Below are 15,428 nucleotides of genomic sequence, written 5' to 3'. Positions count from 1 at the left end.
TTGCAGACTAACGACTGGCCTCATCTAGCTGCTGGAAACGTCAAAGCTGGAGCTGGTCCCTGCGGCACACAGCGCTGCTGTCACTCATCAGGACACAGCAGCCAGCGGCTGCAGTGCCACGGCCGGGGATGGGGTGTGCTTTCAACACCGCTCACAAGCGCCCACGGAAATCTGACACATTTATCCTACTCTTCATCTGGCATCTCTAAGGGAATTAGTTGAGGTTACTTATCAGAGCTGTTGGATCCTCAGCAAACTCCCAGCTGAAGTGGGGTCGAAAACTGAACTGATTGCAAAGAAGAGCACAGTCGATTCACAACAACGACTGAGACATGGTTGCCCATAACAGCCCTACCAAAGAGGGTCCTCACCTGGTATCCCGTGAAGACAACTTTATAACCAAGAAGCTGCCAAAAACCTTGGAAACTACTAGAGGGGAAGGGAAGGTCCTATTGCCTTTTCTGCTGAGCTTGCTGTGTTACTTCTTGCTCCTACACTAGAAAAAGCCACAGCTAGACCCAGCAAGAATGACTATCTGTCTCGCAGCAAGTGTCTGCTCCCGTTATCAGTGACATTGTACTAGTGTGCCCACATGGGAGTGAGGGAGCCAAAATCCACAGTGGGTAAGGCATCTGGAGCCAGGGCAGGCAACCTCAGGGGCCTCCATAGCAATTTCCTCTATCTTCCCCTGAGAGATTCAGATCTTGTGATATCAGCACGCTACAGGCTGGATTAGCAAGCCACTTCTGGTAACCCACATGGGCAATTCTGCTGGGCTTCCCCAACAGACTTTCAAGACAGTAATAGGCTCTATTTTTAAAGCCAGAAATGGCTTTCTTCTTAACCATATTTCACAGATGCCTTTCAACAACCAGTTCTGCCTAGCAGCAGGGGTACCCTCTCCCCGGGCACTGTTTGCTGGAACAGTTCAAAGTCTCTATTACCTTCCCACAAACATGGGCTGTAACAAACAGACCCCTTGTACTTTATAGCTGTGCAGAACGGAGCAGCTCCGCCAATACAAAAGCACTGCTCCCCCTGGAAGAGGCAACTTCCCTGGATTTGGGGCGCAGCCAGGGAATTAGAGCAAACTAATTGCTTCTAAAGACTTCCTAATTTTGAGAAATCTCAGACCAGCAACATCCTCCTAGGGCAGACAGGACACTGGGGATGGAGGAGCCCTTTGCAGGACGCATTGTTAGTGAGGGGATGAAGATTATTGCCATGGAGTAACAAGGAGTGAGGGCTTCCTCAGCCCCACCAGCTGTGCTTTGATACCACAGCACATCTGGAACGGCATGCAGTAACCCCACTGAGCTCAGAACCAGCAGGTCAGGAGCAGAGCGGAAGCTTTTAATAAATTGCTTACCTGTGGTTTTAGGAGCAAAAGAGTCCAATTAGGGCAACATCATCTTTTCTGTACCTTTTACAGATAAATCACTGAAGATCCTGCCCAAAGAGGACTCAACTATTCCTCACCTTTTACCTATTTTAAGCACAGAAGCTGTTTAGCAGGGCTGAACGGTTTTCTCTTCCTGTGTCATAGTATTACTTTCTAGTTCCCTTCTAAGTACTTCAGGGGATAGTCTACCATTAAACATACTTGGGTTTTCTAAATGACTGCCCTGGGAAGCAACCGCCTCAAATGCTGCATCTTAATTTCACAAAAGTCTCAGGAGCGAAATGTGCAAGAATTCTCTGCAACATCCCCATTAATCCCCCTGCTGGCATGCATCCAGCCAGAGCTCGGCCGCGAACACGGCCTCACAGAGCTGAGGACCAGCAGCTCCCCGGATGCTCTGCCCTCCGTCACAGACACGCTGCAGTTACCAAACCTTTCGTGGGCCCTCACAGCTTTTCTCCTCTTTTTCTGTGGGCAGAAGGACATCCAGTTCTGCCTCCTCACTGCAGGCCAGCCTGCTGCCTGCAAGCAGATAATCAGTGCCTCGTGACTCAAGGAGAGATCAACAGCACCAGCAGCAAGCAGATTGCTCTCCCCCTCGTTCTCAGATACTAGGATCTCCAACAAATTGGTCAGCACAGCTCCTACTTCCCATTGCTTTATGAAGGGTCCAAAGTCAAGCACATGCCACTCCTGACTGGCCATCCCAGAAAGTGTGCTGGATGGAGCAAGCACCGAGGTTTCAGGCTGCGTGGCAGGATCGGTGCTGTGTCCTGCACTGCTGTGCTTCCCCACTCCAGGAAGGAAAATGTACAGGTTCAGAGGCAGGGAACTGCACATCTGAGTCAAAAAAAAACCCATAGGGACAAAATGCCGCTTTGCATCCACACTACCTTTACCTAAGTGGCCTGGAAGAGGTCTCGCAGCCCTGTAACTTGTAGCCAACAGCTCCACAAGAGATTGAAGAAGCCAACAGAGCTCCTGAGACTACATCTGCTTACGAGGCACTGGCAAGCTCAAGCAGAGACCACCGTTGCCAGAGACTGTCTGGACCCACACGAAGTCCCTCCACAACAGCCGCCCCCATACAGCCGCCCCATCACTTAACAGCAAAGGGCCAGGCCGGACCCAGAGCAGGGACAGCTCCATGGGAAACCCATTGGCTGTGAGTGTGAGTTCTGCTCTCTGGGTCATAAGGATGTCCCCCAGGCTGGGATCTCAGCCCAGACCTGAATCAGGCTTGCTTTGCTTCAACGGTAGCTGTTCAATTACTTGAAACCAGTTTCTGACAGACATTGCCAAGGGCACTTTGTATAAACCAGTTCCCACAGCCAGGGCAGCTCTCAGCTATGAGGCTTTCACTGAAATGGCAGCGAGAAGATGAAGGGCAAGGCTTGTCTTGACATGCTCCGGATGGCGGCTTGCAGCCACCGCATGGTTCTGCCTTGATGGCTTTGTGCTCCTCACAGGCAGCAGCCACTGAGAGCCCCCCCAGAGCCACCTCTCCACTGGCTAAGAGAGGGAAGGGATGGAAGAGAGGGGGTAAAACCAGAAATTAAAGTGGAGGGAGCGTGGTTAGGTGACGGGAGAGAGACAAAACAGCTTCTAGTCCCTCCTGTGTGCGTATCAGCCATCAGAGGTCAGCCTCTGCCAGAGGGTCCCAGTGCACGGGCAGGACCGGGCCTTGAGGTGGGGGAAGAAAAAGCCCAAACAATAACCAGTGTGGATCAGAGGGCGGGTAAGGAGAATAAGAACCAGGAGGCTAGGCCTGCAAGAATTCACACCCTGTGCCCTCAGCTCCAAACACAGCTTAGTTGCTAACAATATTAAATTCCAAAAAGACTTGTAATGTAGGAAAATAAAATAAACATCCTGCACACTTACCCAATCCTGGTAAACAGCTTCCCATGGGCATGGAGAAAACTGAGGATGAACCTTTTGTTCAGCTGCATGGGAAAAAAAAAAAGAAAAAAAAAAGAGAGAGGAGAAAACAATTAAACTCTCTCCGATTTCCTGTGAATTAAGAATGTCCCCAGTGACAGAAGAACCTGGCCTGGATGCTGGGGGTGGCACTAGAGATGGGAACCAAATGGACATGCCCGAACTCTTACAAACATCATGCACACAGGCACGGGCAAGTGCCAAACAGCTGGAGCTGGAGCGGGGAGAGGCGGTGGAGACACAGCACCCTCTGCCGGGTCCTGCGCTCCCTCGCAGGGCCACCCGCCCGCTGGGCACCGGCCCCGGGTGCCAGCACCCCAGGAAGCCACGGCTGCCTGCACGGCAGCTCTCTCTTGGCTGGAGGACTCCTCCTCTGCGCCCCGTAAGCTCGAAGCACAAGGCAGCCTAAGGGGTTATGCAAAAAGAATCCCCAAAGACAGCCTTTCCCACTAGCGTTTCCCACCAATGGGAAACAAAAAAGAAAAAAAAAAAAAAATAAACAACCAACAGAAGCAACTTGTTCGGCGCTCCGCAACTGCAGCAGAGGCTGAGCTGCATCTGGTCAGTGCGGAGAGGGAGCGGGACGCCCTCACCAACGCTCTTCTGCAGAGAAGCCAACACGGCGCGTTCAGCAGCAAAGCTGGGAGCGCTTGTTTGTGCCCTGCCGGGAGCAGCTTTCAGAAGCAAGAGGGCATTGGGGTGATGCTGCACCCCTTCATTTAACGCCAGCCTTAAGCAATTACAGAGAGGGAGACAGTGTTCAGACGTACCAGAAGAGCCTCTGAAACCCCGCAGCAGCAGTGCTGCTCTCGAACTACTGGGGCACCATGGAGCTAAGGGGAAACGGGGGGAGCTGGCTGTAGCACATGGCATGAAGGCAGCTTCCTGCCCTGCTTAGGTCCAGTAACACCAAAACCTGACTTGAATAATTACTTACTACTGCTCTAAGCCGCCTCTGCTAGCTCAGCAGAGCTCTGGGCTTTCCCAGTCCTTATTCAAACGGCTTTGAAGAAGGCTGTGGGTGGGCAAGTAGTCACTCTGCCTGGCTCTGGAGACGGCTGTGTCACACTAGGAGTGGACTGGCCTTGCTTTTACCTTCTCCACAGCGAGAGGCTTTCCTCTCACACCAGCGCGCCTGCATAGCCTCAGTGCAGTGAAAAAAGCCAGGCTCCGAGCACCGCGCGGGGAGATGCTGACCAGGAGCAACCCAGAGCACCACCGCTCTGCTCCCATTCGCGCAAGATTCTTCTATCTTGAACTCCTCTGCAGAGGTCAGTGACACCACTTCCATTTACAGGGGGAAATCAGAGGCACAGAGAGAGGATGAGATTACCAGGCAGGGCTGTGGCAATGTCCGACCAAGAGCCAGGCACACATGAGAGGGTGCACGGTGGGCACCGACCGGTGCCTCCCGGCAGCACCAAGCTCCCCGCCAAGCCTAGCTGCAGGGGACAATTATCACGGGCAGTCCTAGCTCTGGCGCTACCTCCCACCCTCATTTGCTGAACCCCTCGGCTCACACCATGACTTATGCCAGCTGCTCCGCGAGGTGCGATTGCTCAGTTAGGTGTAATTAACCTGGGCTGCATTCCCGGAGGACCCATGCAGGAGAATGATGCCCTGCTGCAGAGTCGCTCCTGGGCCATGTGCGAGTTTAAACATAAAACCTGTCTCATAAAACAAGCCAGACCAATTAAACTGGCCCCCGCAGCAAGGGGTTCTTGCTTACTCACTATTTTACTGCTGCCCTAAAGAGCCCTTTCCACTGGAACTCGACTTTATTTGCCACCATTTTATTAACTCTGCAGATGAAACCCAGAAGAGACTGGGGAGTACTGAGACAGCACAGCAAAGCCCTTATTCACTCTGCCAGTGAAGCTTGGACATAGCTGCTTCTCCACCAACCTCCTTAGGAGACCAAGGCAGCTCAGAGCTTGAAGCCTTTAACACGTACTTTTTTTCCAGACAACAGCTTGTGGAGGTAGAAAGCTGGTTTGTGACCAGCTCTGTGGCTCCGGCTGCAATCGCATACCCTGACAAAGACACAGCCTAACAAGTCTGAGCCCCTAGCTCAGGTGCGATAGCCTTGGTGGGGCACTGGACAGTGCTCTGCACACAGCAAGCCCACGTGCTGCCTGCAAGAGCTGGAGGAGGGGGTCCAGGCTCTGCATTCTTTGATGGAAGTTATGAAAAAGAGCAGGAGCTCATGGTGTGACCCACCTCTACTGGAAAGCCTGTTGCAATGCTGATCGGCAGGCTGCACGTGGGGGGAAAAAAGAAATTGGGGCCGAAGTTTTTCTCCAAGGCCCACATTCACCTACAGCCCTGGGAGCGCTCGCTCTGCAATCCCCGCACCACTTTACTGGCAGCAGGGGAGTACCAAAACTCCCCACCTTGAATGGAAAGTGACGCCCGCGCCCAGCAGGGACGTGCCCAGAATGTTCCCACAGAGGCGCCCAGCTCTGGGAGGGCTCACCAGGACCTCAGCTTCACCCCCATCTTAGAGCAAGTTTCACACTCAGCCTTTTCACTTGCAATCCCAAGGACTAACCAGTCACACTCCACAGGAACCAGTGCTGAACTGGGATGCAGATATGCGCATATATATGTTTTTTAAAAGGAAGCCGGTTACCTGCCTCTAGGAAAGAAGCATGTTTCATACCTCTTGCCAACTTAAGCATGAACCCAGCAAGCCCAGGCAGAGACCTGTGTGCCCCAGCACTGTGGCATCTCAAGCAGGCACCTCTCACTTTTTCATCACTTTTTTCTCCCACAGCCTCAAGGTTTTGATGAGCTCATCACTTAACTTTGGACCTTTCATCTCCAAGTTCACGCTAAGGCCATGGGCTGCTTTGACTGGGCTTTTCTCTGAATGACTCTCTCTAGTGACTCACCTGTCCCTCAGTCTCTGAGAGCCCTCCCTGCTCCTCCCATCAAGCGCCGCTTCTCACAGAGAGAGGGAAACAGCGACTTCCACCATCACCTGCTGTTCTGCATTCACATGGCGAAGAACACTTCCCCAAAGCCCTGCTAGCACGCTAGCTACCCTGATGGTGCTAGCACGAGACCTGCAACAACTCCTTGCCTTCATCTCACTCACTGTGCAGTCCAAGGGTGGCCACCTCCAAAGGTTTCCTGAAAATGGTCCTTGTACCAGTGTCAGTATGCCAGGGGAAGACAGGGCTCCCTGCACGCTAACATCGCTGCCCTTTGCAGACAGCTTTGCTCCTTGGGTCAGGGAAGCAAATCTGGCTGGTCCCAGTTGGTCACTTGGGAAGAGCACACCAAGTAAGGCTTATACAACAACAAAACTATGTCAAAAAATCGATTTTGGCCCTTCTAGTTGAAAAGCGGGCATCACAGATATGGAAGTTATGAGCGTATAGTGAAGGCATTAGTTATAAAAACAAACCAGCTGTCAAGAAGAAGAAGGGGTCCCTGCACACAGTAGTGCCTGAAGCTGAAAACAGCTGTTTCGGCTGTCATGAGTCAGCATGTGCAGACAGACTAAATCCACCTGGGAAGAGGCAACCTCACCAGAGGAAGCAGCCCACTGCTGCTTGGGGAGCATTCACACACCGCACCGCCAACCAAACTGGATTTGTTACCATGGAAGAAATCAACAGTGACTAACAACTTCTCGTGGAGCAGCTAAGTGCAGAGATAGCAACGGTCCTGGAACAGCCAGCTCAAATCACCGAGAGGCCACGAAGAGTACGTCCTGACAACACACAGAACAGAGGCAGTCAGACAGCTTCAGGAAAGGTTTGTCATGTCTCGAGCCAGAAAAGAATAAAGCAAGACCCAACCTCAAGAGACCATGCACTGACCGAAAAGGGTTGAAAACGGTGCCTCCCACCCCAGCACAGAAACACTGGAAATGCCACCAGGGTGCACAGGAAAAGGAGTGCCACGATCCAGGCTGGGAAGCAGAGCTGCTGCGCTCGAACCCAGTGCGGACCCATCTGGCTCACGGCAAGGAGTGCACAGAGCTTTGGCACCTGAGCATCAGTCCCAGCTGTGAAGGAGGCACCAAATAAGGGAAGGATTCTGGAGCAGTGACTCCTGGGGAAAAAGCATTTCAAGTTAAAAATTGTTACTTCAGGTTTGGAAGTAAATTTCAGGATCTGGTCTTTATCAAGTGAGGCAAACTTTCTTCAACATCAGCAAAGCATCTGTGGAGCAGAAAGTGGTGTCAGAGTCAAAATAGGCTGCACAAGACAAGTCCATTAATCAAGAGACCAGATGCAAAACTGCCTGTAACAAATGCGCTGCCTCCACCGGAGTGGAAGGGACTGGAACACAGCAGGACGTTCTCCTGAGTCTAGGGGTCTCCTCAGTGACAAGGGGTTGGGATACAGACCACAGAGCCACACAGCTCCGCTCCAAAACACGTACCACACTCATCCCAAATATTTTCAGGGTTTCTTGGGCAGCCAGGCTTTTCCAGGCACAGCTTCCTTGCTGAGAACTGTGTGAAATAACATCCAGGCACCCAAACCATGCCATATTCTCACTTCCAGCTCAAGGGCTAGATATACCATGTTAACTATTAAGATTATGCCTCTCTTCTGCAGGCAGCTCCTCCAGAGCTTTATACCACCCAGTCCAACAGCAGCAGTGAGACCGCTACCTCGTCTGCAGATGGCCTTACAATTACGAGCCTGAGCCTTTATCCCACACTGTCCCAAAGTTGCAAGGCACAGATTTGGCTGGTGTTTTCCATGGCAGTATCTCATTGAAATAACACCGAGCACTGATACAGAGCTTCCTGAAAAGCCCAACATGCTGTAGTGGGCTTGACTGGCAAGATACCAGGAGGAAGTTTTTACTGTTACAGGTGCTATTGCAACGTGCTGGTGGAAAGTGTTTGGTGCAAATGGCTACCTACATAAAGGAGATGAGACAAAAGGCTATTAAGATTGTCTGACATTTTTGCAGTATTTACAAGGTACCCACAGAGCTGTGGGCAAATTCCAGCCTGGATAATTACCATAATCATTCCTTTTCAGATACCACCTGCAACCACAAAGGGATACAGAGCTTGCCTTGGCTGCTTCTTGCCACGTGTTCTACTGCAGGTTTCTGTTTAGCAGTCGCAATGTCCTGCCCTGAGACGGATTAATTTCTGTAGCATTAGAAGCAATTCCAGTGAGAATCCTGATACTTAACATCAGACACTGCACAAACGTAAAATCCAATTTGCTGTGACATGGAAGAAAGAGGGAACCCTGATGTATTGTGGCCTTGAGGCATACAAAATTCATTTCTAGGTAAAGAGACCTTGAGACACTCCTGCAGCTTCCTGATCTTTTGGACTGCAGCAGCTACAGCTCCAGGACACATCTCGTGGCCATAAGAGCTGCATGTCAGCAACCCAGCAAGAGAAGAGAAGGCATTTAGGAAGCCCCCCAGCAAAACCAATCAGCTTTTGATTTTTCCCTTCATTGCTGCAGGGAGCAGGTGAGATGAGAAACATAAGCAAGAAAATTGTGCACTTTAGTAATGTAAAAATCAAGCAGTGGTAACTTCACTGGGTCCGAAACAAACACCTGACCTATAAATACATTTAACCTTATTTAATAACGGATTTACTAGTAGAACTTTCAATTTAAGGAAAACAGGTTGAAGAGAATATTTATATGCATGTTATTTCCTTTTCAACCAAACCTGTATCTAAGTTTGGTTTCTATAAATTAGTAATATGCAACATTCTTGAAAAAGTATTACCATTAAATAGATTGAAAACTGATTAAGTAACCTCATAAAAAGCAGTGGTCTTCAGAGACCCTTACTGAACTGGATGGAAAGAGGTTGGCAGAGACTTACTAGCAACGTTTTTAATCAATGAACTGAAAGCAAATTCTGCTGTCAAACTGCCTGTGACACAAAGGCGAATGGAACAGTAAGTAACGACGGCTACAGCACATTCACACAAGGTGATTATAATTGCTTCAAAATCTGGGGTTTTCCAGCATCGAATGTCATGTTATGCATCTGGGATTGTGTAAAATTAAGTCTCCAGGAGACCATGCCCAAGGCAGCTTCTCCAGAAAGGCTCTAGGGACTACAGCAGCAAAGTTACCAATGCAGTGTCCAGTAAAAAAGGGTTAATGTGTCCCTGAGATGTACAAGCAGAGAGCAGCCACTGGACAGCACATTTACATCTATATACGGCACTGGCAAGGCTGACACTGAAATACTGCATCCAGTTCTAGTGTCCTTATTTTTAAAAGGATGCTGAAAAATTGGAAAGGGTCCAAAAAAATGGCCATAGAAGTGATTCAAAGAGTAGAAATTATGTCTTGCAGTGAAAAACTTATGCAGCTCAATCTGTTTAGTGTATCAAAAAGACTAGGAGGTGATTTGATTGCGGGGTGCAAAGTGCCTCCATGGTACTTAAGGGCTCTTTACACTCGCAGAATAGCAAAGCACAAGAACAAACTGGAAACATTCACTCTGGAAATCAGGTATAAGTGTTTCAGAACCAGTGCAATTATCACTGGAACGAACTCCCCAGGAAAAGGGTGGATTCTCAAGACTGGATGTCTTTCTGGAAGTTTTGCTTTAGCCAAACACAAGTTATTTGGCTTCATATAGGAGTAGCAGGGTGAAATTTAAGGACCTGTGATATACAGGAGATCAGGCTAGATGATCTAATGGTCCCTGCTGGCCATAAACTCCATGAATCTATGCAAACATGCCAGAGTCCTCAGCTGAGATATCAAGTTAACCTTCAACACAAAACTTTTCACAAATTGGCTCTGGTGCTGCAGGTCGTTTAGGATACAAGCTCAGCTCTTCAAGGCTGCATCTGGTTAAGCACTGAAAGCAAGATGAGATGACCCAGGCAGAGCCGTTCTTTGTCCAGCAGGTAAGGGGGAAGCCACATGCTGTGCACTGAAGCAGCCCCAACCAACAAAAAGCACCTTATACTCAAACACATTCTGTTTGCCAGGAGTAAACAGCATCCCCTTCCTGCAATAGAAAACTGACACTGAGAAATGCGTGATGAGTTCTGGTCATAAGAGATCTCCTGTTAATATAGCTTAGGGTGTTGTCAGCCTTCTTCACTACTCCAGAGTAGAGTATTTGTCGGGTTAAAGCATGAAGGAAGGCGATAATACGAGAAATTAAGAAGGGTGAAGACTGAAGAGATCCAACCCTGAAAGGCTTAGGATGGAGTTAGGCCAACAGAGAAGACATTTGGACAACAGGCTGAGCAGAGGCAGAGCCTTCCAGAAGGATGACAGCATTATCGCACGCAATCTTCAAGCTCCCGCTCTCCCAGCCACGCTCACCGGCAGGGATAACGGGATCTACTCACAGCCAGCCTGTACCCCAAGCTCCCACAACCTGGAGGTAGTTGTCCACCCTGCTGCATTCCTGGAGTACTTCTGGAGCCTTTGCGTCTACCTGGGCAGTGTAACACAGGGCATGAAGGCATCTCCCTCTCCACTTTGAATTATGCAGCAATGAAATCTGCTGGGAAGGAAGAGTAGAGCCAAGGACAGAGGAAATGACACAGATTCCAGCAGGTTCCACTCCCTGATCCTCCGGAAGGAAGTTTCTTTCCTAATACCCACCTCCACAGTGGATATGAAGCCTGTCTGGAAATGGCTCATTCAACACTGAAGAGAAATAAACATTCCCCATGGCAGAATTAAGAGGTTTGGCTGTGGAATATGAGGTGCCCATCCCAAAAAGTGCACAACAACGCAGAAAAAGTTGTCCTGGGCCAACTTCAGACAAAGATCCAAGGTTAGACTAACAATAACAAAAAAAGCTCAAGAGAAATCACTGTCTACAGCCTTCACCCTGCTCTGGGAAATTTCCCAACCCTGCTATTAGGCATTTTACTTCCTTTATCAGTACCGCCAATTCTAGCAGTATTCTTGTCTGAAGTACACTCTCCCTCCCAACACCACTCTGCAGTGCCTGGATCATCAAATCCGCTGCCACGAGAAAGGACTAATGTGCAGCAGCAGGAGGGGGTTTGGTTACACACAAATCCCTGGCTGATCAGCACCAGCAGGAGAGGAAATGAGGAAAGAGTGACTGACAGGGAAAGGCGGTTTCTGGATGATTGTACTTGGTTTTAGAGTATGAGAAGCTTGTTGGAACTTGAAGTCTCGCTCCCCTCACCACAGCCTCTCTGAGCACTGGGATATAGCAGAGCCCCTCACACAGGCATAACTCATTGATGTCCTTGTAGAGCTCCCACCTCTGATCCACCACGATACTTCTACACACATTAGCACCAGATGCCTGTTACCGGAAGAACAACATGTCGGTGTCTCTCCCATTCAAGTAACATTAGTCCCTGCCTTGTTCTTCACAGTTAAATAAAACCACCAACATAGTCTAAAAAGAAAAGGAAAAGGAAAAAAAAAAAAATCAACACCAACTTCTGGAAACTCTTACTGATAGCTTAGTCTTCACTTTCTGGGTAGTGACTAAAGGTCAAGTTGCACTGGAAAGCAACATGTGGGTTCTACACGACACACACATAGAGGCTAAATTGGTAACCAGGCTCTGCGAGCTCTGCCGAGCTCTGGGAGCTTTAGCGCAGCAGGACTGAGCATCCACGGAAGATCACGAGCCTGGGCAAGGTGCAACAGTGTTTCTGCTAATGCAGGAACTGCAGCCAAGAAGATTTTTTAACCAGCATTTTAAAGTAAAAACCAGGGTTTATAAATAAAGTGCAAGCAGGGAGGGTGCACAACTGGCAGGCAAAAAAAGCCAGTGCTAAGCTGCATGGCTGAATGTCACGTCTCAAACCCAGAGAGGCTAGGAGTGTGGTTTTCGTGTTTAACCAGTTTCAACTGCAGCCTGGCACTCTTTTACTTCCTCCACAGAGAAGTCTTCTCACTGCTAGGGGAAAGAAACCAACCTTACCATGCGAAACAAAACGGCTAGAGTAAAAATAAAGCCCCAAAGTGGTTTGGTGACCGAGGTCATATTAGGAGGTGGAGGGGTTGCAGGCTGGGGAAAGCACTCAGAAATACTCACATTGCCAACCAAGAAAGAGATTACAGAAAATGAGGCAGGCAGAGAATTAATGCAAGTCCAGCAGGAAAGAGGCTGAGAAGCCTCTTTCACACGCCACCAGCTCCCCCATGCTCAAAACAGTTTGTAAACTGTTTCCTAAACACAAAGGAAAAAAACCCCAGACCTAGTCCTGACCTCCACAAATGAGTAACCAAACCCAACAGCTTCCTGCAAGCTTGTGTGGGTGAGGAAAGGAGGCTGCCTGGGCAGGACAGAGGGAACTCCAGGTTTCTCCCTCTCAAGTCCCGCTTTGGGCACAAAAACAAAGGATGCAACATCTCTTGCTGCTTTTTCATGTGGGTGGTGGATAAAGGACAGAAATAAGGAAGGGCAGCCTATTAGCTGATTGCTAGTGCCTAGCATTCCCGCCCCAGAGAGCTGCTCTGCTCGTTTTTTGTGCCGCAGGGGAGGCTCAGCAGAGGCTCACAGCACTGCAGAGGTGTGGATCAAATACAGTAACAAGCAGCAGGCTGGAGGGGAAGCACTGCCTTCCCTTGACAGCAAGGGCAGACCATAATGCAACAGACCACAGACGGGATCGCTCACATCAAATACTAGAGAGCATCTAACCGTAGAGGAGACAAACTTCCTGACTTAACAGAAGCCACCCTCCTGTGACAAGGCACCAATGACTCCCTGACCCAAGGCCTTGTTGTAAGATCTTGTGTATAACATGCTACCGGCTCGTGCACCAAGAAAAACCAAGGGGATGCTCCCTCGTGTGTCCCCTCCCTTTGGGGACACACCTACGCCACTACTCTGGTGTGGCTCAGATGTTTAGCAGGTGTGAGAAATGGCTTAAGCAGAAAGCCTGCTGGGCATCTCCAGGCACTGCTGGTCTAGTGGTTTCCATTGTCTCCACTCTCTGCACAGGCATATAGTGTTAGGTAAAAAAGCCCTGAAAGCATGCAAGAGTAAGCACAGGCTTCCAGGGCATTGTGTGCAGCCTGCAGGGTTACCCTTTTGGGCAGTCTTGTCCCAGCAGCAGGGGGCAGGCAGGCATGCCTGCACTTTCACGCTGCCCATCTAAACCAGAGGCACAGCCCCAGCCAGCTGGATTTATTTTCCAGATCAGAGGCTCCTAAAAAAGGACCACTCTGACCGCTTGGCCCACCTGATGTCATGTAGGTAGCAAATGAGGGAGCCCTGTACTTCAGTCAGCAGGGATTATTCTTAAGAGCCTGCACAGAAGAGCAAAAATCAATCTTTTACTGTCCTGAAACCCACCCCCCGCAGCCACGCTGGCAATGCAGAGAAATGCTCCCACCAGCCTGACAGCAGACTCAGGGGCAGACACCCCAGAAACAACAAGTTCCCCCAGCAGCCTCTTATTCATGCATCTATACAGAAGAACAACCGTCATTATAGCAATATATCATTTCCATTTTTGCTTGTCACTTATTTCTAGTCACGTGTAATGGAAAAGAGTTACAAGGTGAGAAAGGAGCTGAGAGCTAAGGGAGCTGCTCTCAGGAAACAGGGGTGCCTCTGTGGTATATTTGCATGAGCAAAGTTGGGCCATGCTCACAGACACCCAGCTCACACAACAGCCTTTTAACAAACCAAACACTCCTATGGACCACAGGTAGTGACATCAAGGCAACCCCAACTCTGAACACAGGCCACTACCACTCCCATGTGTGACTGGTCCAAGCAAATGACAGGCTGATGGAGCAAAATGGCCAAGAAACCCCCACCAAAACTGCTATCAGACTTACACAAAGTTTCATCCCACTGCTCCCTAGAAACAACCCTCTCCAGATGCAGAGCCCAAGAGACAGCTCCCCTAGACGAAAAATTGCACCGACTGAAACCAGCCAGGAGAAGGAGCCAGCCCAGTCACCCGAGCAGCTGCTATCCAAGAGGAACAAGCACACAGAGCAGAAACAACAAACACTGCCAAGGAAAAACGGATGTGAAACATGCAGGAGCTGACTAGGACAGTGACCCTTTTCACTAAGGACACATGGTGTCTGTTGAGACAGTGACATGAGCAGCCCCGAGGTCTCCCCAGTGGCTCCTGGATGCACAGGCATTCCCAAAAGTGTCTTCTCCAGCCTTGGACTGCAACTGGGCTGCAGAAGTGTAAGTGGATGCAGCATCACGGTGCACAGGTAAGGCAGGCAAAGTCAGAAATAAAACTAAGCAGGCAAGAACTGAGAAAGAGAGAAGGTGAGAATCCTTAGACATGTCTCATCTCAGAAGAACAAATCACAGCAAGTTGCGAAGATAGTTCCAATCAGGCCTTGCTGGATTCAGTTAGCTGAATCCTGACCTAGAGGGAAAAAAGCGGGACAGCTCTCACAACCTTTGCTGCTTTGAGAAGACAGTGCCCTCATCCAGCTTCAGAGGGCCATTTCCCTGTGTGCTTGGCACTCATCTGATTTTCTAGGACTTGGGAGATGGAAGGAGATGAAGGGGTCCAAAAGAGAACAGCACTACTCATCTGAAAGAAAATACAAACAATCACCCAAAGATACGCACTGCTTACAGCTCCAACTTCACTGCTGTGTCTCATGGTACTCGCACCCATTACCAGCACAGAGTGTATGTATAATAAGCTTCCAAAACAAGCACAGTAGGTAACAAAGAAGAAACACAGAAGTTAAAAACCCTCCATATTCAGCCTCTTGAGAGAACTTTGACCTCTTTTTTTTTTTTTTTCTTGGTAGACCTACTGGTGGTATTTACTGCTCACTTGAGGAAACCCTGATGCACTGTCCATACTCCCTGCTGTTGAGAAGAAAGCTTACATAAAGAAACGGAGGTTAAAACATGCTCTGAACTTCAGAGCTAATGATTCCACCACAATTTCTCTGCTACTGCAAAGGGGTTGCTCCATGGGCACCCAGCACCAGGCAAATGCAACATCTCTGTCCCTAACCAGCAGGCTGGGGGAAAATGGGAAGGTTCCTGCAGCCGACGCACAGGGCTGAGCCAGCAGATCTTGACTCTGTCCTTAGCTTTCCTAAGAGCTTTTTGGGTGGCCCTACCAAACTTTTGATGGCTCTACAAGATTGACCTCTCACAAAGA

General features: G+C 49.5%; 1 protein-coding gene across 4 annotated transcripts in view; it reads right to left on the bottom strand.

Annotated features, from left to right (window-relative positions):
- The window catches only part of SMG6 (SMG6 nonsense mediated mRNA decay factor), a 117,795-nt gene that overhangs the window by 84,888 nt on the left and 17,479 nt on the right, over window positions 1-15,428 (bottom strand). For all 4 annotated transcript variants that reach the window (XM_049803724.1, XM_049803725.1, XM_049803722.1 and 1 more), the window contains exon 9: window positions 3,287-3,348. In XM_049803724.1, coding sequence (XP_049659681.1) covers window positions 3,287-3,348 — 62 coding nt within the window. The remainder of the gene's footprint in view (window positions 1-3,286; window positions 3,349-15,428) is intronic.

The sequence above is a fragment of the Accipiter gentilis genome, chromosome 6 (genome assembly GCF_929443795.1).
Source record: "Accipiter gentilis chromosome 6, bAccGen1.1, whole genome shotgun sequence".
NCBI classification, from domain to species: Eukaryota; Metazoa; Chordata; class Aves; order Accipitriformes; family Accipitridae; genus Astur; species Astur gentilis.
The sequence above is the reverse complement of the archived record's forward strand: the minus strand, read 5'-3'. Positions and strand labels throughout refer to the sequence as shown.